This window comes from Theropithecus gelada, chromosome 16, assembly GCF_003255815.1.
Source record: "Theropithecus gelada isolate Dixy chromosome 16, Tgel_1.0, whole genome shotgun sequence".
NCBI classification, from domain to species: domain Eukaryota; kingdom Metazoa; phylum Chordata; class Mammalia; order Primates; family Cercopithecidae; genus Theropithecus; species Theropithecus gelada.
The window spans coordinates 15,282,847-15,306,674 of NC_037684.1; the positions used below are offsets into that span (position 1 = coordinate 15,282,847).

Here is a 23,828-nt window from a genome sequence, read left to right on the forward strand (position 1 = left end):
ATTTTTTCAGTTCTGTTAAGGAAAAAAAGTATTTTTTGTTTCGTTAATTGAGAATTTTGTTAATTGAGAATTGGGAATTTGCTATGTACTACAGCGGTTCAGTTCAGATTATCTGCCTTGACAAACTACCGAACATCTAGCAGCCATGTTTTTTGGCTGCCCAGATCCCTTTTAAATGAAAAGTTCTGACCTTCTGTTATAGTCAAGGAGCATCTAAAAACTGCTCCATCTATGGTACTAGAGAATAATCTGTGTGTGTGCTGATTTGTCGTCTTGCCACTCAAACTGTAGTCAGCACAACTTTAGTGGGGAATTCGGTCTCTCTGATTCAAGTCACAGTGTGATCCTTTTAGAGGAGATCGTGTGAGAAACAAAGGCATGTGAGGTCACCAACATCACAGGTCTAAATGCATCAGGAATTCCAGGGAAGAAACTCTGGAGAAGAGCTAATTTTCTAAGTGATTAACCAGGAAATTCTCTTACTTCCTAACCTAGCATTCTGTTTTAAGAGCAAGGCATCCGGACTTGGACCATCTATCACACTTAACACTCCCTGATTCTTTTATATTAATGGAAGCATTCTTCTATTTTCGTATCTTTCTTTCATTTTAATGATATATTATCATAAATGGTAAAAAGGTTTTATTAATATATCACTTACTTAAATGTCTTTAAAGAAAGTATTTAACTTGTTTTATATAATTGTATTTATAAATGCTGATAGATTGAAAGGTTTTAAAGTTTTATATTTTTATTATTGCAGGATAGAAGGATAAAGGATGCATGTGTAGTATTTTTATTTTGAAGGGAAAATGTACAATGTGTGAACAAAAACATTAAGAGATTTAATACACTATTTTCTTATTTTAGATTTTTACATTCAATAAGTATAAATTCTCATCTATATAAGGTATTGTGTGCAAATGTGGGGAAAAACTGATTAGTAGTCATTTAGCAGAAGCTATGCCTCTGATTTTTAAAAAATGGTTTCGATCTAGTTTAAGCTTCTGAGAGAATTTTGGATAGTGGGATAGATGGTAACATTTTTTTTCTTATCCCTGTTATAGGATTCTAGATTTGTGCAGTAGGATTGTGGGACTTTGTTTTAGGAGAGAAGGATGTCTTGGATGTCCAGTTTCTGTGGTTGATCCCTTACTTTCTTACCCAGTGACAGCAAGAAACTTTCTGATTTAAAGTCTTTCGATTGACCAGAACTTTCTTACTGGATTCTGCTTCAGTTCTCCTATTAAGCACTGCAGAAACAAAAGGAAAGCCTAGGAATATGAAACTAATTAAAAAGGCACTTGGTGATATGACAAAGTACTATGCTAGCCACTGTGGATGTGACAGTTCATTTCTTATACTGCACTGTGCCTTCCCAATGATGTCAAACCCTAGAAATATTACAGAGATCTACTTTTCTGGAAAAGGGTGAGCTCTGTGTTGATCTGCAGTGACTCTGTTTAGATATTAAAGTAGATTCTGAAAAGCGACCTGTGTGGTCCATCTGATTAGACTAGATAATGTCTATGTGATGGGCATTTATTTATCTTTATTAGCAAGGTTTAAAAGAGCAAATTATCAAGACACCTGTATCTTTTGGCCAGACTATATAATATTTTGTCAGAGTATGTGAAGAGGAGACCCAATTTCCAAATGAAGGAACTTTGCTTTTTCTCTGTCATGTTGAAGAGCTAATACACTGTGTAGATGATATTTTCCCCTAAATATGGCTTTCGTAGCTTTATATATGTTGAGATAATATCTTTTGAGGAACACATGTCAAGCAGGAACCTTGGCATAGATTTGGTTTCAGTTGTTTTAAGGCTTAATTAATGAAATGCCTTATTCAGCTTTCCAAACATTTTTATATATGAATACAGCAGACCAAGGAGCTGGATCTCCTGCTATCCTTACATGCCTTGTATCTATCAACTAAAGCTGTCGTTAATGACTTGGGCAAAATGGCAAGAGGTATAATAAAATCTTCCTGTGAATTAGCCAGTAGGGTCTGACACAACTAGTCAACTAACAAGGTTCCTGACTAGTACCTCAGTATTTCAGTACCTTAAGCACTGATAAATTTCACTCAGTCAACAATAAAGTGAGTGTTCCAACTAGACTTGTTGTCTTGCCTGTTCTTACTGTTTGATTGGTGATTAATAGAAAACTCAGTCATTATGACAGTTAATAGCATAATTCAAATGAGATTGTACTTTGTTTTTCAAATAATCTGAATTTTAAAAGTTTTTTTTTTTTTTTCTATTTAAATAGCAATGGAATTGTTTAAATGCCATTAAGGATAAGGACAATTCTTAGACATGTTTTACAGAAACCTACATTTTTGGAAAAGGATGAATGATCTTTAATAAATTTAATCAATCCAGAGGTGAAAGTAGACCCTGAAGGATGACCTGTCTCATGTATAAGATTAGCTAGTAGATGTCATTGAGACTTAGGCATTTCATTACAATAGTGATGGCATCTTTATGACATGTCTAGGAAAATGTTGTAGTATATCAAACCCAGAGGGTAACTCCAAAACTTTGAAGCTGAAGAATAATTGCTCTTGCAATTCTGGTGACCTAAAACAGTGAACTAAACTACATAGAACTGTTTGGTTTGATTCTGAGTTTCTCCAGGTCTCCAGGTTCATGATGCATATCATCATCATTTCCAAATCTCAGAGTTTCCTCAAGAGAGGGCAACCACATTTGTATCTGTCTTCTTTCTGTCAATTAAGTGTGTGTATTAATTACTAGGGCTAGGTCTCTTCATTCCTTTGCACATTTTAAGCAGGAATAGATGAGGCAAAGCCCATTTGTAGGTTATTTTTTTGGTTTAGTTTAACTTTAAAGGTGTTTTTGCATATATCATGTATAACAATGTATATGTTGCATTATTTATGCTATACAATTACATGGCATACACAGAATAAAATCATAAACCATGACAGATTTCAAAAAATTATCTCCAGCAGAATTAGAACTCTTCCTATCTTTTAGGAAAGGAGCTACAAAGGGTTTATATAGTTGGCCTTCCATATCAGTGGGTTCCACATCCATGGTTTCAGTTAACCTCAGATTGAAAAAGTTTGGGAAAAAAGATTCCAAAAGTTCCGAAAAGCAAAACTTGAATATGCCACAGGCCATACACTTTAAATCCATGAGAATTAAGGAATGTATAAGCATTGTTTTAGGTATTACAAGTAATCCAGAGATGATTTAAAGTATACAGGAGGATGTGCATAGGTAACATGCAAATACTAAGCCATTTTAATACATGAGCATCCTTGGATTTTGGTACTCAGTGGGTACTAGAACCAGTCTTCCATGGATACCAAGGGATTACTGTAGTACCTGCATTCTATTCCTTTTTTTTTTTTTTTTTGAGGCAAAGTCTTGCTCTGTCGCCCAGACTGGAGTGCAGTGGCACCATCTCAGCTCATTGCAACCTCCACCTCCCAGGTTCAAGAGAATCTCCCACCTCAGCATCCCAAGTAGCTGGGATTATAGGTGCATGCCACTGATGCCCGGCTAATTTTTTGTATTTTTAGTAGAGATGGGGTTTCGTCATGTTGGCCGGGCTGGTCTCGAACTCTCAAGTGATTCACCCGCCTCGGCCTCCCAAAGTACTGGGATTACAGGCGTGAGCCACCATGCCCAGCCAGCTGTACCTGCATTATATTCTTAAAGTCCAAACAAGACAGAAAAAGTGCTACATTAAGAATTTATTTTAGGCCTGGCATGGTGGGTCATGCCTGTAATCCCAGCACTTTAGGAGGCCTAGATGGGAGGATTGCTAGGGCCCTGGAGTTCAAGTTCAACCTGGGCAACATAGGGAGACTCCATCCCTACAAAAACGTTCGTTTTATTTTATTTTATTTTATTTATTTATTTATTGAGATGGAGTTTCGCTCTTGTTGCCCAGGCTGGAGTGCAATGGCACAATCTCAGCTCACCGCAACCTCTACCTCCCAGGTTCAAGCAATTCTCCTGCCTCAGCTTCCCAAGTAACTGGAATTACAGGCATGCGCCACCATGCCAGGCTAATTTTTTTTTTTATTTTTCGGGTTTCTCCATGTTGGTCAGGCTGGTCTCAAATTCCCGACCTCAGGTGATCCCCAAACTCGGCCTCCCAAAGTGCTGGGATTATAGGCATGAGTCACCATTCCTGGCCCAACAAAAAATTTTTTAAAATTTGCAGGGTGTTGGCCAGGCACGCTGGCTCACACCTGTAATCCCAGCACTTTGGGAGGCTGAGGTGAGTGGATCACAAGGTCAGGAGATCGAGACCATCCTGGCTAACACGGTGAAACACCATCTCTACTAAAAATACAAAAAATCAGCTGGGCGTGGTGGCAGGCGCCTGCAGTCCCAGCTACTTGGGAGGCTGAGGCAGGAGAATGGTGTGAACCCGGGAGGCGGAGCTTGCAGTGAGCCAAGATAGCGCCACTGCACTCCAGCCTGGGCAAAAGAGCAAGACTCTGTCTCAAAAAAAAAAAAAAAAGTTTGCAGGGTGTGGTGGCACACACCTGTGGTCCCAGATACTCTGGAGGCTGAGGTGGGAGGCCATGAAGGTCAAGGCTGCAGTGAGCCATGATGGCACAACTGTGCTCCAGCGTGGGTGACATAAGACCCTGTTTCAAACAACAAAAATAAACAAAAAAATTATTTTCAAATTTGTCTTTGATCTAGGTTAGTTATTAGGTCTGAAATTCTGAAACTACTCTCATAAACCTTATCTACAGGGAAAACAATGTTGAAGGTCAGTAGACTACTCATCCTTTTTGCTTTCAGAGGCATTATGTCATTTAATCTTTACAACAGACCTATCGTAATTATTATCATCGGCATTTTACAGATGATCAGAGATTCATTTGTACATGAGGTAAGAAACACGTAAAATTTACTACCATAGCCATTTTTAAGTGTACAGTTCACTAGATTTAACTATATCCACATTGTTGTTCATTTGTATAATTTTGAAAGTTTATGGCAGCAGTTCAGAAATAAAATGTCTCACCACGTCAAATATAATCTGGTAATTTGAAACTTCAAATGTTATAAATGTATTAGAAACTGTTGTATTATTTCTAATGGCAAGGTAGTAATAAGGATTGTAGTTCATGAATGTGGTAATTAGCCAGAAATTCATTTTCTCTTTGCCTATGATTTTCTCATTAATCATATTTTACCCTTTTGCTTGTATTTATGACATGGACTTATTTGGAGTCTTACATTGAAGGCATAGGTCTGATCCATAGTATTATTTCACCTCTCAAAGATTGAAAAGAAAATAACAGTTGGATTCCAGACCTCTGATATGACCCTGATTTGAAAGTTCCATATAGGCACAGTTTAGACAGAGCTACTGAATTTAAATTAGTAAGAGCTGAAGAAAAGCTAAGCATAAAATGGACAGAGCCCTTCCCAGGGTAGCAGACATAAGTAGCAGTAAATCAGTAAGTACTAAAGCACAGGATCACTTCATTCTGGCTTTCTGCCATTTATAGACACTCAAACTTGGAATGAGCAGAAATCCTTTTGAATTTATATTTGCAAAACCTTGTGTCCATTCTTTTCTGGATTACCTTTATTTTTTTCTGTTTATTTCCTCATACCATCATCTATGCTCTGTTGGGTGCAGAGTCTGCTTAGATATGTTTGAGTGGCCCTGATTTGCATGTGGTAGCTTGCGTAGGTACTGGGGATCAAATTAGATGCAGTTTAGCTGTGGCTCAGTAGAGGGAGTAGAGGAGCTGAGGGAGGGGAGAGAGCAAAAGAACGTGTCTGGTTAAGTAAGTGTTGTGTGTGCGTACCAGGAGGAGGGGGGCAGGGTGGGGGGTGGTTGCCTCTAGCAGCTCCACCCTCACTTTGTCAGCAGGTAGAGAGCGTGATTGCTGTCCCAGGGGAGGGAGTCAGAGCTAGAACACCAATTACAAACCACAGGCTTCCTGCTCTAGGGAGTTGATCCAGAATTGTCTTTCTGAAAGGAAGCACTCGAATCCTTCCGAACTTTCCAAGTCCATCCATGATTCAGAGATACTGCCTTCTCTCTCTGGGATTTTCTGTGTTTCTGATAGTGAATTGTTGATGTATTTGCTACTTTGCTCCTTTTCTCTTTCAAGACTTGGTCATTTTATATGCTGTTTGGAGAAAAAAAGAACTTTTATTAGAAAGGAGGTTTCAGAAATGATTTTGGATTTTCTGTAAGTGTTTAATCTAGTTCTTGGGGACAGCATCTCTCATCCTGGAGTAAATTTCTGCCTTTGACCTGCATGGATTATTTTTTCAGGCTGCGGAATTTCTCGGCACCTACCTGTAGTATGGGGCACTTTGTTTGGTTGCAGAGTAAGAAGGTGGAAGAATGAGCTGTACTTGGTTAAGCAGTTGAAACCTTTTTTGAGCAGGATCTGTAAAAACATAATTGAATTTGTTTCACCCCCGTGGATTCCAGTGGGCCCGACAGCGCAACAGGTTTGCAGATTTCTTTTGAAATTCTTTTTTTCTCCCCTCCCTCTGCCTCAGCAAAAGAAACGAATCTATATAACAGGTTCATGTTGTTCAATTGCTTGGCTTTTCAGCACTTGTTCTGAAGACTTTATAATATTTTTAAACTTGACCTTGGAACACAGAGGGCTTTGTGGGTGAAGTGTATTTCTATTTACTTAAGGGTGCACATTTTAAAAATCTTATTCTGTGTTTGTACAAAGACCCAAATTTTCATAGTGCCTGGAAATAGCACAGATTTATTCTACTCAAGCTTATTTGTATTTTTTCAGGGTATTCTACCTAGAGCCTGTGGTTAATCGCCTCCCTGCTCTCCCTACCTTTTATTCCCCACCCCCTCAAGGAATTTGAAAACATGTTAGGAATAGTCCTTTGTTTTTCTTATGAACCTAGAAAATTACACATCATAAAATCTGGATATTAAAGTAGTTTCCAAAAGCATCTCATGGGAAATCAAAGTGCTCGGCATTTCCGAGCTGGAGAATAAAATCAAGAATCCTTAAGAGAGAAAAGAAAACGGAGATAGAAATATGAATTTTAACTGGAAAAATAATTGGAAAGCTAACCTTTTCAAATACTCTAATTATGAAAGTTGGAAAAGGTTGTGATGCCCAGGATTATCCTGTAATGTGTGAAGATACATAAATTAGCACCTAATTTATAGGCAAATTTTGGTAAAACATAAAAAATTATGGTATGTCTAAGTTCATGAAAAGTATGTAAATGCAGTGGGCCTAGAACCCTGGCTACACTGAAATACAGTTTAATGTGGAAATTTTTCTAATACATGTTGTAGCATCTTTGGACATCAACGTGTGGCCTGAAATTTTTATTGTTCCCTCTTCTCCTCCATTAAAAAAAAAAAAAAAATCTCCTTGTGGTTTTTAGTCATCTACCATTGACACATATTATGGCTTAAAAAGGGCCATCTCTTCCTTTTCTGAGCTGGAGTTCTTCACTCTCACCTTTGATGCATGGCGGTAGCTGTTTACTTTGCCTTGTTTTGTTCGTGAACATTGGGTTTAGTGCCTGGCAACTTGATGCATATGGAAGAGCAATGCCAAGTGATCTGACATAATACAAATTCACGATGTGACATTCAATCACGAGCAAAGTTGGAAATTCCAAAGAAAAGTGGTGAGATCTTTGCTAGTCACAGTGAAGATGGGAGAAAATGACATACCTGCCGCAGATGTGGGCTGAAAATATCCTCTTCTTTGCCCAATCAGGAATGCCACCTGCTCTTGGGAATAAACTTTAGAGAAAGGAAGGGCCAAAACTACGACTTGGCTTTCTGAAACTGAAGCATAAATGTTCTTTTCCTCCATTTGTCTGGATCTGAGAACCTGCATTTGGTATTAGCTAGTGGAAGCAGTATGTATGGTTGAAGTGCATTGCTGCAGCTGGTAGCATGAGTGGTGGCCACCAGCTGCAGCTGGCTGCCCTCTGGCCCTGGCTGCTGATGGCTACCCTGCAGGCAGGCTTTGGACGCACAGGACTGGTGCTGGCAGCAGCGGTGGAGTCTGAAAGATCAGCAGAACAGAAAGCTATTATCAGAGTGATCCCCTTGAAAATGGACCCCACAGGAAAACTGAATCTCACTTTGGAAGGTGTGTTTGCTGGTGTTGCTGAAATAACTCCAGCAGAAGGAAAATTAATGCAGGCAAGTATAACTTTATTATATTTCACTTTCCATCTGTTTGAAATATGCCTTTCTTCTTTTGTCTCCCAAATGAAATACCATACATGGGCTTCTACTGCTTAGCTTTCTATTTCATAGAAAGAGTAGATACTGCCTTATTGGCATTCTAAAGCAAATTCTTATTTTATACTCTGGAAGAAATACATAAATCCTATATTTTAGAAGATTATCTGCTTATTTTTAACTGGTATTGCATAACTACTTAGATACACATAATACCTTTTTTTAAGTGATATATTCTGGGCTCTAATTTTTGATAGATGAAGTATATGAGCTTGTATTTAATTGACGTGAGGATTGTACTTTACATCCTGTTTAAATTGAAGTAAGCACTAAGAAGGTTGATTTTAATGGTCAGCAGCACCTGAAATTCTGGAATGCCCTTGGAGCATATTTGATTACTGTGTCACTTTTAAAATTCAGTCAAGCTTGAATGCTATGGCTGGCCTTACACCACGTGTGGCACCCTATTGCTAAGCCCAAAATGGAGAGGATTGGATTACAAAATGGACACAAGGTGTAAACCTGCCTCCTGATCACTTTGGCCTCATCCACACATAATTTTATCATTTTCAAGAATTTAAATTTAACATATTTTTTACTGATCTGCCAAGTTTTTCAGGCACAGATTCTTAGGCTTTCAGGCTGTGAATGTTGCCTGTAACTCATTCATACATGAAATGACTGGGGCCATAGCATTTCATAGACCAATTGCTCATTCCCCATAGTAAAGACAGAACCTAGAGGGCTGTACCTTTTTAATGGTCTTTCCACTGTCTTACTCCATAAAATGATGTTGCTTATTGATTGAAATTTATCATATAAAAGAACAATTCTTGCTGTAGCTACTGGACACAGGTTAAAATATTCTTAAATGTGATCCATCTTAGCATCCAAACTCAAATTTTAATTTTGTGATATGAACAGACTATGAACAGAACCAATTTATTGTATGAATTTTAATTTTTGTCTACTTAGAGAAGATAGGAAAATTTAACAAATTATAGAACTTATTCCCAAACATGTATTCTTTAATATATGGTTTAGTGTTTATTCATTATCACTTCTTAGGCAATATTTTGAAGCTGGGATAAATGAAGTAGAAGGAGAATTAGGTGAAAATGGAAGGCTTTGCTATTTAGAAAAATAGGAAAGAAGAGTATATCTGGAAAAATGGCATAAGATTTTTTTGAATAAGATAACTTGGACTCTAAAATGGAATTAGGAATACTTAAAAGCTAAAATCATAAATCATCTTGAATACTACAGCAATTGGAAAGGAAACTTCCTTCCTGGCCTTGCCTAGTTAATACCCTGAAGCATGAATTGTGTGCTCCATTTTAGTTTTTACCATAAGTAATTTTACTAGTCATATTTTGATATCACTGAAGTTTTTGAGAGCCATACGTGCCTTATTGATATCCTGTGATAGCATGTTCAGTGGGCTAATTATGTGGTCCATAAAATGTATTCTTTTAAGTTCTAATCTTATTATCATAAAGCTCTACATAAAGTTTGTGTTTTCATAAAGGAAAAAGTAAACAAACAGCACCAGTTGGCATTCTCTTTGCCATTCATTATTTTATCAATCTTTATCATATCTTCTCTTATTCTATCCTTTTTCTCACTCTGGCAAATCTTACCAATCTTTTTTGTTTTTTAAACTATTAACTTTGATCCTATCATTATACATTAAGTATTGTTTTTACTTTGTGAAGAGGGAATTTCATCATACCTTAGCAAAGACTTTCAGGCTTTACAGTGGATAGTTTTATGTCACTGGCAATTTTTTAGTCTTCACCTTTCTGTCCACATATGCTTCTTTTAGGTCTTTAAATAAGCTTTTTCACTAGCTTAGTATTAATTTCTGGATACTTTCCATATTGGTTTTGGTTTATTGTCTGTTAATCAATTTTTAATCTACAACAGTTATTAAAGTTTCTCAGTAGCCTCTTATGAGAAACTTTATTTTTAAAAAACAAGCTTCTGAATTATATATATGGTTTTCTTTATCCATTTTTTTCATTAATTCTTTCAAAGAACTCTAGTGTGTTAGGGACACATGGTTTACACTTCTGGAATCCATGCTGTTTGTTCCTTATCAGATTACACTGCAACTCAGGTTTACTGAACTGTGGTTAGCCAAGCCTTCCATTTAACTGAAGTTCTGTTTATATCTTCTAGAGATGTGCTTTGCTGTACTTTAACTTTCTTAGTGGAGAGCTGTACCCTGGTGTCACAAATCTAAAAGGAGTCTTCTCTTTGGTTTTGAGGAATTCTGGATAATTCTGTGAATCCTTCTACCTACGAATTATTCTAGTTGCCTGTTAAGATTAGTTGTCTCCAAAGATTGCAGTCAAATCTTTTTAAACTTGAGGATGCTATGTGCCAAAAAATGTACAGTTATGAGAACAGCGATTTAAAAAAAAATGTTGTTATTTCTGGAATTCTCAGATAATTTCTGAAAAGCAGACATTTCTTTACATTTTGCTCAATTAATTCAGCATATAGACAATTTCATAAGGACCAAACTAACTGAATTTTCATTTGTATTATGATTTTAATTTTTCTTAGATAAAAGGAGACCCCTCCTTGACAATGTGCCCCCAATTTGTTAAATAGTAAAATAGATCGTAGAATTGCCTCTAAAAGAATTTTGTCTCAACTTTGTCTGATGGCTGTATGTACAAGGGCATTGAAAGTCAAGTTTTGATGATTTTTGTTCTAATTCTTATCCCTCACTGTTTGTGTTTAGGTTTTTCCTTGCCAATAGTAATGATCTATTTTACAAGGTATGTTCAAAATTATAAATTGTAATATTCTTCTAAAAGCGCTAGAATAAAGTCAAAGTAGAAGAGGAAGTGTTGTTGCCTTTGCCCTTCTATTTCTCAAGTCCTCTCTTTTCGATTTCAGAACATCTCATTTTAGTACCGTCCAAATTTTATTATTTTCCTTTCTATTTTGCCCAAGAGTTGCTTCTGTATATTACTGTATCATTCCAACTCTTTGTCATTGTCTTTAAATTGTCTAATTCTTAGGTTTCCCCTACATTTGCCAAAATATTTGTCTCTTCCTCTTCTCTGATTTCCTTCCACTCTTTTATTTTTCTTTTGTTTTCCACTGAATTTGTACATTTAGGATTACCTTCCACTGCTATTCTGGATCCGTATTTTAATAACCATCAAAAATCCAGGTCAAGGAAACTTTTCAGATCTCCTAATTACCTGGCGGTGACTGATAAAAAGGACTAAATGATAGTGATTACTTCTTACTGTTTTTATTCACATTGGAATATATTCTTTCTCTCCTGTTTTATACCATTATAGAAGGAAAAGTGTTGGAGCTGATTCATTGTCTAATTTCCACTTTTCTGGTTTGGTTACCTCTTATCAATGTTTGTTTCTATTATTTCAAGGAATATTATTGCCACCACTTCTAAAAATGATTACAGTCATATTTTATTTCTCAATCCTGTTTATTATTTATAAATATTATTTCAAGGGACAACTCAAAATTATTCTTTCTTCTCAGAGCAAAAGAGTAAGAGGATCTTAGTGTAGCACAAGAGATGTCACCAATTCTCTAACTATCACACTCTTCCTGCTCAGCTGGTTGTCCTGGATTTTCTTAGACTCCAGGATAAAGTTATGATCAAGATTAAAATGTATTCCCCTGAGGCTTCAGACCTACCATGGGAGCAGCGGTAGTTTAGCACGTGGCCAGTAGCAGTGAACACTTCCTGGAGAAATTCCCCTTTGCACAATGTCTCTGCTTGCCTCTTAATTTTACCTGTTAGTCAGCACATAGTTATCCCATCCTTGCATTTTTACATTATTTGTAGGCAGGGCCTGAAACTTTAAGTTTTTGGCCAAAGCTAGAGAGACAGTCCTATGTTGCAAACTATAGTTGGCAAAGTATCTAAACTGTGACTTGGAGGACTTGACTTTTAGTTCCACACACAGAGGAATATGCTGCCACTATAAATATTAATAGTTGTGTGATTTGGGACAAAATAGTTTTTACCTTTCTAGGCTTCAGATTTCCAGTCTGTGAAATTGAGGAATTAAAATATAATACTGCCAAACTTCTGCTATGCACTTTACATGTATTAGCGCATTGAATTCTCATAATAATTTCATGAGAGAAGAAATTCAGTACCTTTATTTTTTACATTTTACAGATAAGCAAACTGAGGATTAAAATGTTAATATCTGTCAAAGTATTAACTATTATTATCTAATAAGTGGTGTTGCTGGAACTTGAACTGCAGAGCCCATGCTTTACCAGCTCTAAAATACTGTATATGTAAGAATGCCACAGATGAAGAGAACATCAGTCTAGAGTTTGTATAAAAAATTTATTTCCAGAGTAGAAAGGAATGAAAATGATGTGTACTATTATCTGAGATTGATGCAGAATGCATCATATCCTGCTACCTTCTAATAATCTCTGTATTTCTTCTATTTCTCTCATTTTGTGTTTCATTTGCAAAGATATTAGTAAATCACAATGTCTGTTTACTCAGTATCTCCCTTATAATGTAACATATTTTGTCATCTTTCTCTTCATTTTAAAAGTCTAGGTTAAGTTATCTAATATAGGAACCTGAAACAATAAACATTGAAATAGCATGCATTTAACTGACATTGCTCAAGTTAGAGTTCCTTCCATGCAGAAATTTTAAAATAGAAATTTTGTGATTTTGTTTGATGCCAGCCTTTAAAAGAAGTATAGAGTAGATATTCAAAGTATGGTCAACTCTGTTATTTATGTAAATGAAGGTGCAGAAAATCCAATTAATTAGTAATTGACTTTGGAATGTAGTCAGGAGTATACCATCAGACACAGTTCCTCTGTGCTCACAAACATTCTTAGGTGCTTGCCTCCTATGATCCCAGCTCAGAGCCTTCCTGACATGGCTTTCGAGTCTTCTATTCTAGACTTGGCTTTGTTGTTAGAAGCCTGGCACCCAGGAAAGAGAAAGAAGCTGCAGAATATTTTCAATGATAATTTTTAATAAGTTCTCATCAAACAGATTTGTATATATAACAGTTCTGTACTTCAACAAAAATTTGTATCCAACAAAAATTTGTAAGTTCAGGCCGGGCGCGGTGGCTCAAGCCTGTAATCCCAGCACTTTGGGAGGCCGAGACGGGCGGATCACGAGGTCAGGAGATCGAGACCATCCTGGCTAACACGGTGAAACCCCGTCTCGACTAAAAAATACAAACAGCTAGCCAGGCGAAGTGGCGGACGCCTGTAGTCCCAGCTACTTCGGAGGCTGAGGCAGGAGAATGGCGTAAACCCAGGAGGCGGAGCTTGCAGTGAGCTGAGATCGCGCCGCTGCACTCCAGCCTGGGCGACAGAGCGAGACTCCGTCTCAAAAAAAAAAAAAAAAAAAAAAAAAAAAAAATTGTAAGTTCAGCTTCATACATATCTGGTTAATAGGAGGTAGTGAATGAAGTATGTCCCTGGCTATTGCTCCCATCAGGCTATTTAGTGTTCATTTGGCAGACTCTTGGTTGGCAGGGGGTAGGGGGCGGGGGGAGGGGGGGAGGGGGTAGGTATTTCCTTGGGTTTTGTATTATAGTAAAGTGTGTATGTAAATATGTGTGTGTATTATAATTATCCCAAAACTAGCCATAATTTACTTTACTTTTTTTTGTTTCTTTGTTTTTTGAGATAGGGTCTTGTTCTGTCTTCCAGGCTGGAGTGCAGTGACGCAGACACAGCTCGCCGCAGCCTCGATCTCCTGGGATCAAGCGATCTGCCCACCTCAGCCCCACAAGTAGCTGGGACCACAAGCACAGAGCACTATGCCCAGCTAATTTTTTAATTTTTTGTAGAGACAGGGTTTTGCCATGTTGTCTGCATTATTGAAGGTATTCCCGGACCAGGTGTGGTGGCTCACGCCTGTAATCCCAGCACCGTGAGAGGCTAAGGTGGGAGGATCACTTGAGCCCAGGATTTCAAGACCAGCCTGGGCAACATAGTGAGACCCTGTCTAAGAAACAAGGTATTCCTGGAGGTCATGGTTTTGCTTGTTTGTTTTTGTTTTATTAAAAAGCCTTTACATTTTGTTAATTGGAAAGAGTTTATTGGATTTTTAAAATTTTTTTTCCCTTTTATCACTTTCAAATTGCTAATTACAGTAGATTTTTAAAAATGTTATAAATGAGTAATATCCTGTTAGGAACCAGAATTGGTAGCAGGATATTGTTAGAGAAGACTGTGAGAATGATATTCCATTAAATTTATGTAGAAATTTTCTTCCAAGAAGCTTAAAATGATTCACCATACCTGGAGCCAGGTAAGAACAGGTGCTATTAACTCCATTTTACAGAAAAGGAAATATACTGGGAAAGAGAAAGAAAGTAAATCATCTAAGCACAAAGTTGCACAGAGACTGAGCCAGTCTGGTTTGCAGGAGATAGGAGAGTAATCAACTTTTAAGGAATCTGAAGATGTGGATTTCTCAGAGGTCAGTTCTACTGAGTGGAAATCCTAAAGGCCTTTTCCTATTTACCCGAGGACTCCTATTCTCCTTTCCTGCTGTATTTTTCTTTACAAAATTATTGATGTGGCATGCTATAATGTTTTAGTTTTGTAGTTGTCTCTCTCCCCACAGTAGAATATGAGTTCTGTGAAAGCAAGGATTTTTGTCTCCTTTGTTCAAAGCTGTATACTTAGCATCTAAGTATACTTAGTCCTTGGACATGGTGGGTACTCAGTAAATATTTATTAATGAATATAAGGAATATTGTAGTACCAAGTAACTCTGATGGCTGGGAGATCACTCTAGAATAAAACATGCTTGTCACATTTTTAAAGTATGTTATAAGGTAGATTATTTTGAGTGTGTGTGGTTTGATATAGCAGGCTATGTTCCTTTACTCTTCTGACTTCTTGTTAGTTCAAAAATCATAAATGTGGCTGTAATCGATATGTTTAAGGTGCTCCTTTACACAGGATTTTAGAATTTTTTCTTTAGTTCGATAGCTTAAACCTTGCTGTTTAGGATATTCTGGTTTTCCAAGAAAGATTATTCAGGTCCTGATTTTAAACCTTTGATTTTAAGATATTAGCGTGCATCCAAAGGACCTTACCTTCTTAGTACTTAAATTTGTGATTACCAATTCTGGTTTTTAGATACCCTAAAGCAGTTTTTAATCTTGTCTGTGTGTGCCACAGGCCCTTTTGAGAATGTGATAATCATTATTGACCATAGGCACAAAATACACACAAATACTTAACATACACAATTTTGCATAAAATCTCAGTGAGTTGAGAGAGTCTGTAAGACATATCTAGAGATCTAAGGACTCCAAAGAAGAGCAACTATCCTAACATAATCCCAATTATTTCAAGAAATTAAACCAAATTCTCAAAACAAATTTACCTTCAGTTTACTTAATTTGAAAAGTACTTGTATATATTACTTGAAGTCAGACAAACAACAATATTATGATGCAGTTATAAGAAAGTGGCCTGACCTTAGGTGTAGGAACTCCAGAACTAAAAAATGATGTCTGACAAAGATCTTCTTATGTGTAATAAGTGAATTCTGCTCTCCAAATATGAAGTGGAACTGCATCAATTCAAGAAATGCTTACAATCCCTTCAGCATGGCAGTTCCACTGAAAGGCCCTTAAGAATAATAGATATTTTACTCACATGTTTTGAGATTAGTAGAACCATTGTGGCTTTATGTGTCTATTTAGTTACTACATTCAGTAAAACTGAGGGTATAAAACAAACTGTAGCTTTTTGTTTTCTTCTCATGTCTTTAGTTTCCACTCTTTAAGCTCCATTGCTTTCCATAGGGCAGGGTTCTTTGGGCCCTTAAATTTCTATTTGCTCTAATGGAAAACTTTATATATTTTTTAAAGCCAAGATTTGTTGTTGCTTGCTTGTTTTGAATGACAGATAAGCTACTTTACATACCCTTTTCATCTGGGTTCTAAACTTTACAGTTCATAGATAAATTTTATTTTGTGCTATACTTTTTAATATATTGGAATCTGTGTTTAATTTACAAACTTGGAAACACCAGAGCAACCAAAATGATTTAAAAACTAAGGTTTTCAAAAAATTGTAAGCACAAAGGCCTGGCACATTATTCCTCAAGATAAGAAGTTAGACTACAATATTTAGAAATTCTCATCTCTAGGCCAGGTGCGGTGGCTCATGCCTGTAATCCCAGCACTTTGGGAGGCTGGGGCAGGTGGATCACTTGAAGTCAGGAGTTTGAGACCAGCCTGGCCAACATGGTGAAACCCTGTCTCTGCCAAAAAATTAAAAAATTAGCTAAGTGTGATATTGCACGTCTGTAGTCCCAGCTACTCGGGAGGCTGAGGCAGGAGAATCGCTTGAATCTGGGAGGCAGAGGTTGCAGTGAGCCAAGATTGTGCCACTGCACTCCTACCTGGGTGACAGAATGAGACCCTGTCTCAAAACAGAAAAAATAAAAAAATTCCGGTCTTTGAATCTAAAGCAGAGGCAGTATAACTATCTTCAAGACTCCTGTTTGTTGTTGTTGCTTTAAATCTAGAATACCCTGTCATGATGGAAACTGACTATAATACAACTATAATTTTAAATAGCACATTAAATTATTATGTACTTTTGTGCATGCTAGTATATCAAAAAGGTATTGTTGTACATACATAAATATATGACATTTGAGAAACACTGTTGGTATTTTACTTCTGTAGAATAATTTGGATGAGACTAAAGGCCTTATGTTTTAAGTCTACTTATTTTGCTATTTTCTAAAAATACAAAACAAAAAAATGTATAGATTTCTATTCGTTTTTTCCCCCCAAACCATTTTCTACAGTCTTATGTATTATCTACTCTAAAACAACGAAAAACATCTTTTATATGATCTGGGCTTTGTGTTCCCTTATTTTAATATCTTATACCTAGAATTATATGGATGATCTGACTTTAAAATTCTTGTGGTCAAGTTTCTTTAACTTTTGAAGGAGTATATTGGCCCTATATTGGAATTAAGTCCTATTCAGTTTTCCATTCCTAGAGTAAAATACAGTTTTGATGGAGGGGAGGGAAAAGTAGCAGAATATTCCATTTGTGAAATATCATCATCAAATTTCAAGCCAGAAAAAAACAGTCAGTCCAGTCTTCTCATTTTATATATGAAGAATTGAACTCAGATTAGTGCTTATCAAAGAATTCCAATCTGTTGCTGTATCTTACTGGCCAATATTTTTAGCATTGTTTATTTATTTATTATAAACCTTTTGGGGTCACTGCAGGGAAATTAAAAAGCAGATGTCAGCAGAGATTTTCCCCTGAACATTCCATTAAGAAGATATAGACTGCCGCAGGGCCTCTTTCCTCTTTGATCCCTAGTCAACTACAAGGCATACTTTAAAACAAGTGAGCAGACAAAAAATACCTCACCGCAGTCTAGCAATACTTTTATGTGGTGCTGTGTCATTTATTCTGCCACAGAATCACTGCACATCAGGTGGTCTGTAGTCCTGGATCTTCGCAGAGCAATATCATGTCTTTATAAAGTCTAGGCTGAGAATCTTACCAAGACTGGAAGATGTGCTGGATTCCCTAGATGCCTTGTAATGTGGTTTTCCTATTTGTACCAAATTCTGTGACAGATACTATAGTAATTCAAAGAACAGCACCTTAGCCTAGTCCACCTGAGGAGAATCAACTTAAATAGCAGGAGGCATTATGTATTGAATGCCAGATGTAGTTGTAGGCATAAATGCATTAGTGTGCTGATTTATTTTCTCTTTCTTCCTTTCTTTTCTTTTCTTTTCTCTTTCCTTTTCTCTTCTCTTCTCCTTTCCTTCCTTCCTTCCTTCCTTCCTTCCTTCCTTCCTTCCTTCCTTCCATCCTTCCTTCCTTCCTTCCTTCCTTCTTTCTTTCTTGTCATTAGAGACAGAGTCTTTCCCTGTCACCTCTCTCTGTCACCCAGGCTGGAGTGCAGTGGTACCATCAGAGCTTACTATAACCTTGAACTCCTGGGCTCAAGCCATCCTCCCACTTCTGCCTCCCAAAGCTCTGGGATTACAGGCATGAGCTACCGTTTCTGGCCTAGGGTGCTGATTTTCATTTTTTCAGGAGTCATTCAAGTGATTATGGTAATTCTGTCTCAGATTCTCTATGATTAAAGAAAAAACAAATGACAAAATATTAAATTTTAACCCAGGCAACTTCAAGTAGCTTAAAGTTAGAGAAAAAAGTACTACAACCCAGTCATACCTTCTAACCTTTTACTGTTATCAGTTAATTACAGGTTGTTATATTCCTATGTGTATAATACTCATCTTTATAGCATTGTCTTTAGGAGTCTAGAATGACGAGACACCATGGCTTTTTTTTCAGGTTGCAGTCTGACTTTCTACAATGTGCCAATCAGTCCCTGTTAAATTTTAGTTAAAACAGTAAATTTAGCTTTAAACAGAATTCAACATATTGGAAGTTTTGTTTGACTTTATCTCAACTAGCTTGATTTTAATTCTTTGCAAACTGCATTCCATAAGGGAAGAAATAAATACTAAGACCCTTTATGTAGAAGGTGAAGAGTATTTGAATATCACCTCTATTTAACAAAAATTGTTTTCAGCACCTTTTTTTATTATTGACTTTAGTCATAAATGTGTTATTCATGTTCCCTAAAATGTGTTGATTTTAGTATAATGTGAGGCGTATAGAGAACCATTTAAGAAGAATGTACCCATCCACTATGACATTAGGTTATTTTACTCTAAAGTTAGTGAACTCTATGACACACATTAAACATTTAAAAATTATCATGAGTGAGTATTTGGGATTACTGGATTGCCCCCTTGGGGTGTATGAAAAGTCCATAGGCACCTTATGATCATTTTAAGTAAAAGCAAGTCACTTAATCTTTCATCTGTTGGTGTAGGGTTGGGGGAGAACTAAATAATCTTTAAGATCCTTTCCAGCTCTAAACTTTTAGAGTTTATGCTTATTCTAGAAATAGATTTCATATATTAAAGGGACATGTATCTTGCCTATTTAGTTCTTTTTCTTTGTCCTTAGTTGTTGGACATCAAAGACAAAATTTGTTTGGTAGGTGATATCTGACTAAATTAATGTCTTACAATAAATAGGTAGCAGAACTAAGCATGAGACTCAGTTGTACTCCCAGTCTTCTGGTCCTGTACTGTCTTTACGTTCCAGTTAACGCACACAAAAAAGGAGCCTTTCTCTGGAGTTTCGTATTTTAAAATATCTGTAGTGGATTGAGGACCCTTATTGTAAATCCTTCGTTAAGGCTGTCCCAATGATCAGAGCACACTGACTTCAATCACTAACCTGCACCTAAGTGAATCTAGCCTTTGGAAAAACCGGAAAGAGCCAGAGACAACCTAGAACCAGCCTGGGCCATGAAAGTAAAAGGAGTAGGATGCTTCTGATCCTAAGTACTCTGTGAAGTGAATTGTTAGAGATAAGCTGAATAATTATACTAAAAATAAGATTTCAGAGCAGCTAGTGGGTGTTCACCCATGGGGCAAGGGGGATAGAGCTCTAGTATGTAAGCATCTGGAGGCAACTAGGAGGAGTGGAAATGGGGCCATCTGATTAGTAACTATGCCTTGTTATTAAACCGTGACTTTTTGCATTGTGTATTCCCAGAGTTGGAAAACTTCCGCTGGCAAAAAAAAAGAGAAGGGCTGCCGTGCTGTTGCTGAGGGCCATACAGTAGACACAAAAGCGCCTTCTTAGAGGCCTTCAGCAGAGGCAGCTTGTACAGGCAGGCCTGTTCCTCTCAAAGACTGGGAATCAGATTCTTTCCCCAGGGGGTTTCCAACTAGTTTGCACTTCAGAAAAACCTTTTCTTTCTCCTGCTGTTCACGCCCTGCAAAGAATTTTCTTCCAACCAAAGAAATTGTTTTATAATCAAAGATCCTTGTCCTTAGTTGTTGGACATCAAAGAAAGTTTGGAGGAGACTGGGGGATTATGTGAGTGCCTAGAATTTATTTTGAATGCAAACTTGCAACATTAGCAAGTCCCCCAAAGAATATACTCATCTCAGAGCTGGGAGAGAGCCTAATATAACTAAATCTTTATTCTTCCTTGGTTGGATGTGCCCTGGTAAGATACAAATGACTTGAATTGCCCTGTCTGGACCTGATTCATGTATGTTTGGTTCTTGAAGTACACACTTACCGGAAGAGGTCCCCCTAACTTATCTTCCCTTTTAAAACTGATATTTGGAAACATCAAACACTATTAATAAACTCAAAACAACAACCTCCCCCCTCTGCCCCCCCCCAAAAAAACTTTTTTAAACCAGTGTTTGACTCTTGGGAGTTTGGGGTTTCTCCCAGGCAGTTGATGGTATCACCAAATGTTGGGAGCCACATTCCCTGCATTCCCTACTGTCACTGAGGTGTTGATGATGTCATTTTCTCCCACAAAGGAAAACCTCAGCACCCTGAGGGCCTGAACTCAGGTCTTGGCAGGTAAATCAAGGAAGAACTGACTTTTGGATTTCAACTGATTGAGTCAGGCATGAAGAGACACAACCACCACGTTAAGTATTAGCGTCACAGCCTCATCTCTGGGGCCTGAATAGACAATTTATCATTCCAAGAAAATTAAGACTATAACTTTAAGAAATTATCTTCTTGGGTAAGAACAACGATTCATTTAATATTTTGGTTCTTACACTTCGGGACATTTATAGGGCATTGTTCTCAGAGATTTTGGCTCCCTCTTAAATAACTTTCTCTGAATCCACAAATTTTCCAAGCCTTTCCGGAACCTGTTTGTAGATTATCTAGCTTTCCTTCCTCGAGCAGATTAACAACAACATAAACAAGAATTAGGGGAGAAAAAATGATGGATAGGGCAGATTTAGGCAGAATTATGCCTTGGGCAAAGTACATTCTTGTTATTTTATCTTGGTTCTGTGGTTATGAACTGAAGAGAGCGTTTGCTCTAGAAGATTTCCAATCTCTTCCTATCCCTTCTTCACAACCACAGAGTAGTGGTTGGAAATAGATTCCAGGAACACCAGAAATGCTCAGTATTTCCAGTGGTGACAGCTAACAGTGCCCTCACAGGGATCCTTTGAGCGTTCTTCCTCTGAGTCTTCTCGTGGTGTCCTTGTGGTCAGGAGACATATCAATAAATCACAAAGACTTGCCCTGGAGACAAACCTGGTAAAAATAATCAATTGTCTATCTTTGCCACTAGAAACAATCCTTTTGTTTTTACCTGGTTCTGAACAAACATGCTATAGTTTTTTGGAGAAAGACCATCTATTTCACGGAATCATCAACTGACTATTCTCAAAAATTTGAGATGTGCTAGTTTGTACTAGGAAGGTAAGGTAGGATCTGGGAAGTAAGTAGGATTTGCCAAAGGTTTTTATTCTACTCAGCAGTGCTAACTTGCCTGTGTTACTCCTATGCAGGTATTAGATTATAGGGTTTGTTTTTGTTTTGTTTTGTTTTGTTTTGTTTTTTACGCTAGGAATGTATGAATAAAATTCACTGAAATGAAAGTGTCCCTTAGGTTATATAGGGGAACAGGGAATTGAATTTATAAGGAAAGAGCCCAGCCTGCAACTGACTTTTCATTTTCATAGTCTTATTTCTCTTGAGTTGATGTAGGCTTAAAACAAATGAATGTATTATATAAAATGCCCTAGTTTTTCAAGCAATGTCAATCTTCAGGGTATGGAATAGGATTTGGCATTTTGTTTCCATTTTTATTGTTTTGTTTTCTAAAGGGAGGTTTGAGTTAGAGCCTGTCTGGCAAGATTCCATACTTCTAATATACCACCTGTCCTGGCAGAGACAATGGAATCAAAAGTCAAGTTCTTTATGACTGCACCTGCCTTGTAAGTGCTGCCAGAAGATCTGATTTTCTCTTGTAGCTAAACTCTACACAGAAGCTAGTGCTTGGCACCCAAACAGTGGGTGCATACCCAAACACTTGGGTGTCCCAACATCAGGAGGACTAGTACCACTAGTTCTCCAGTTGAGTTGTAAAATAGTTTTTGGCATGACATTCAACAATTATTTAATTTAACAAATGGAGGAGAAGTAACTTTCTGGTTTACCTGGTTTTCAAGACTTTTGTGAGGATCTATTAATAAGCATAAATCATTTGATAATTATTATTTGAAAATTACCTGTACAGTTCTGCATCTAGTGAACATGAAGGAGAGTATATTTTCCCCAAAATAGATCAGGAACATATCTCTGAAGTCAGACCACCATGCAAAGTTCCTAAGGTGAGAAACTACCGTTTCTCCCAGTTGCTTTTTCCTTTTCCAGAAATGTAGGTTACCCTACGGTCACCAGCATTCGCTCTGTGATTAGGCAGTTGTTTTGTAGGCAATCTGACATCCTAGATAAGAACTTCTTTCCTTTTGAATATTAGAGTGTTTCTTGGGTTCCCTCAGGGCAGAGTTACTTCATTATCTTCTAACTTATGTATAACTGGATGCCTTCTAACCTAGGAACATAATTTCTATCACCAATCAAATAATTAAGACAATATGCCCACCAAATGGTGCCCTTTGCACAGGATTCATATGTAATGATATAATATGATAATAAGGCATAAAAGGTATTCTAAAATGAGGAGCAACATCCTACAGTGAAAAGTGTTCTCAGTAGACTTGTATTTTAATCTCAGTGCTGATCCTTCTTAGCTTTATGACCTAAAGGAAAATTGCTTAACCTCTTTGAGCTTGTGGCTTCCTGAGTAAAATGGGAATAATAGTAATAAATGGCCTGACTACCTGAAATGAAATAATGTGTGAGTGTTGTCTTTGAAAATGGCAAATGTTAGGTATTATTATTATTATTAATAATAATAATAAATAATAATTAAACTTGAGCTATTCCTTATTCACCTAATTACTATCAGAAATATTACTAAGTGTGAAGGTTATTTAGGCTCAGTCAACCTATTTGCATTCAATTTGGCATCAGCTTAACACAACTAAGCAAGACTATATTTTTAATGTAGCCAAAAGGACAAGGCTTTAGCTTCAAAATTTTGTGGGTCAAGGATGTTGATTAAATATTACCATAATGTAGTACAGGTAGCCTTAGTGGTTTAAAGAATGACTAATAGTGTATGAGTTCTGGGGTGAGAACTTAAGACCTGTTACTGCCTTGCTTGTGGTACGGTGAATCACTTATCTGCCCTGGACCTTTGTATGAGTGCCTATTCCATATCGGTAACCCCATTAGCTTCCTTTCATGATCAATGAGGTGATCACTGACACAAAGCAGCTGCTTTCTAAGTTTTTATTTATCAGATTCTGAGGGATTCTAGAATCACATTATATATCACTCTTACATCTTCCCTTTTTGAAATTTTAGAGTATTTTAAAAATTGCTGCTTATTGGCCGGGTGCGGTGGCTCATACCTGTAATCCTACTACTTTGGGAGGCCAAGGTGGGTGGATCATGAGGTCAGGAGTTCGATACCAGTCTGACCAGCATGGTGAAACCCAGTCTCTACTAAAAATACAAAAATTAGCCAGGCGTGGTAGTGCGCAACTGTAATCCCAGCTACTCAGGAGGCTGAGGCAGGAGAATCACTTGAACCTGGGAGGTGGAGGTTGCAG

General features: G+C 37.2%; 1 protein-coding gene across 5 annotated transcripts in view; it reads left to right on the top strand.

Annotated features, from left to right (window-relative positions):
• Positions 1-5,884: 5,884 nt before the first annotated feature.
• The window catches only part of RNF43 (ring finger protein 43), a 66,650-nt gene continuing 48,706 nt past the window's right edge, over positions 5,885-23,828 (top strand). For 2 of the 5 annotated variants that reach the window (XM_025361219.1, XM_025361221.1), the window contains exon 1: positions 5,885-8,175. In XM_025361219.1, the coding sequence (XP_025217004.1) occupies positions 7,924-8,175 (252 nt within the window). In that variant the 5' untranslated portion in view covers positions 5,885-7,923. Of the gene's footprint in view, positions 8,176-20,783; positions 20,867-23,828 lie in introns of those variants that run through there. The other 3 variants (XM_025361218.1, XM_025361220.1, XM_025361222.1) reach the window with 3 other exon arrangements.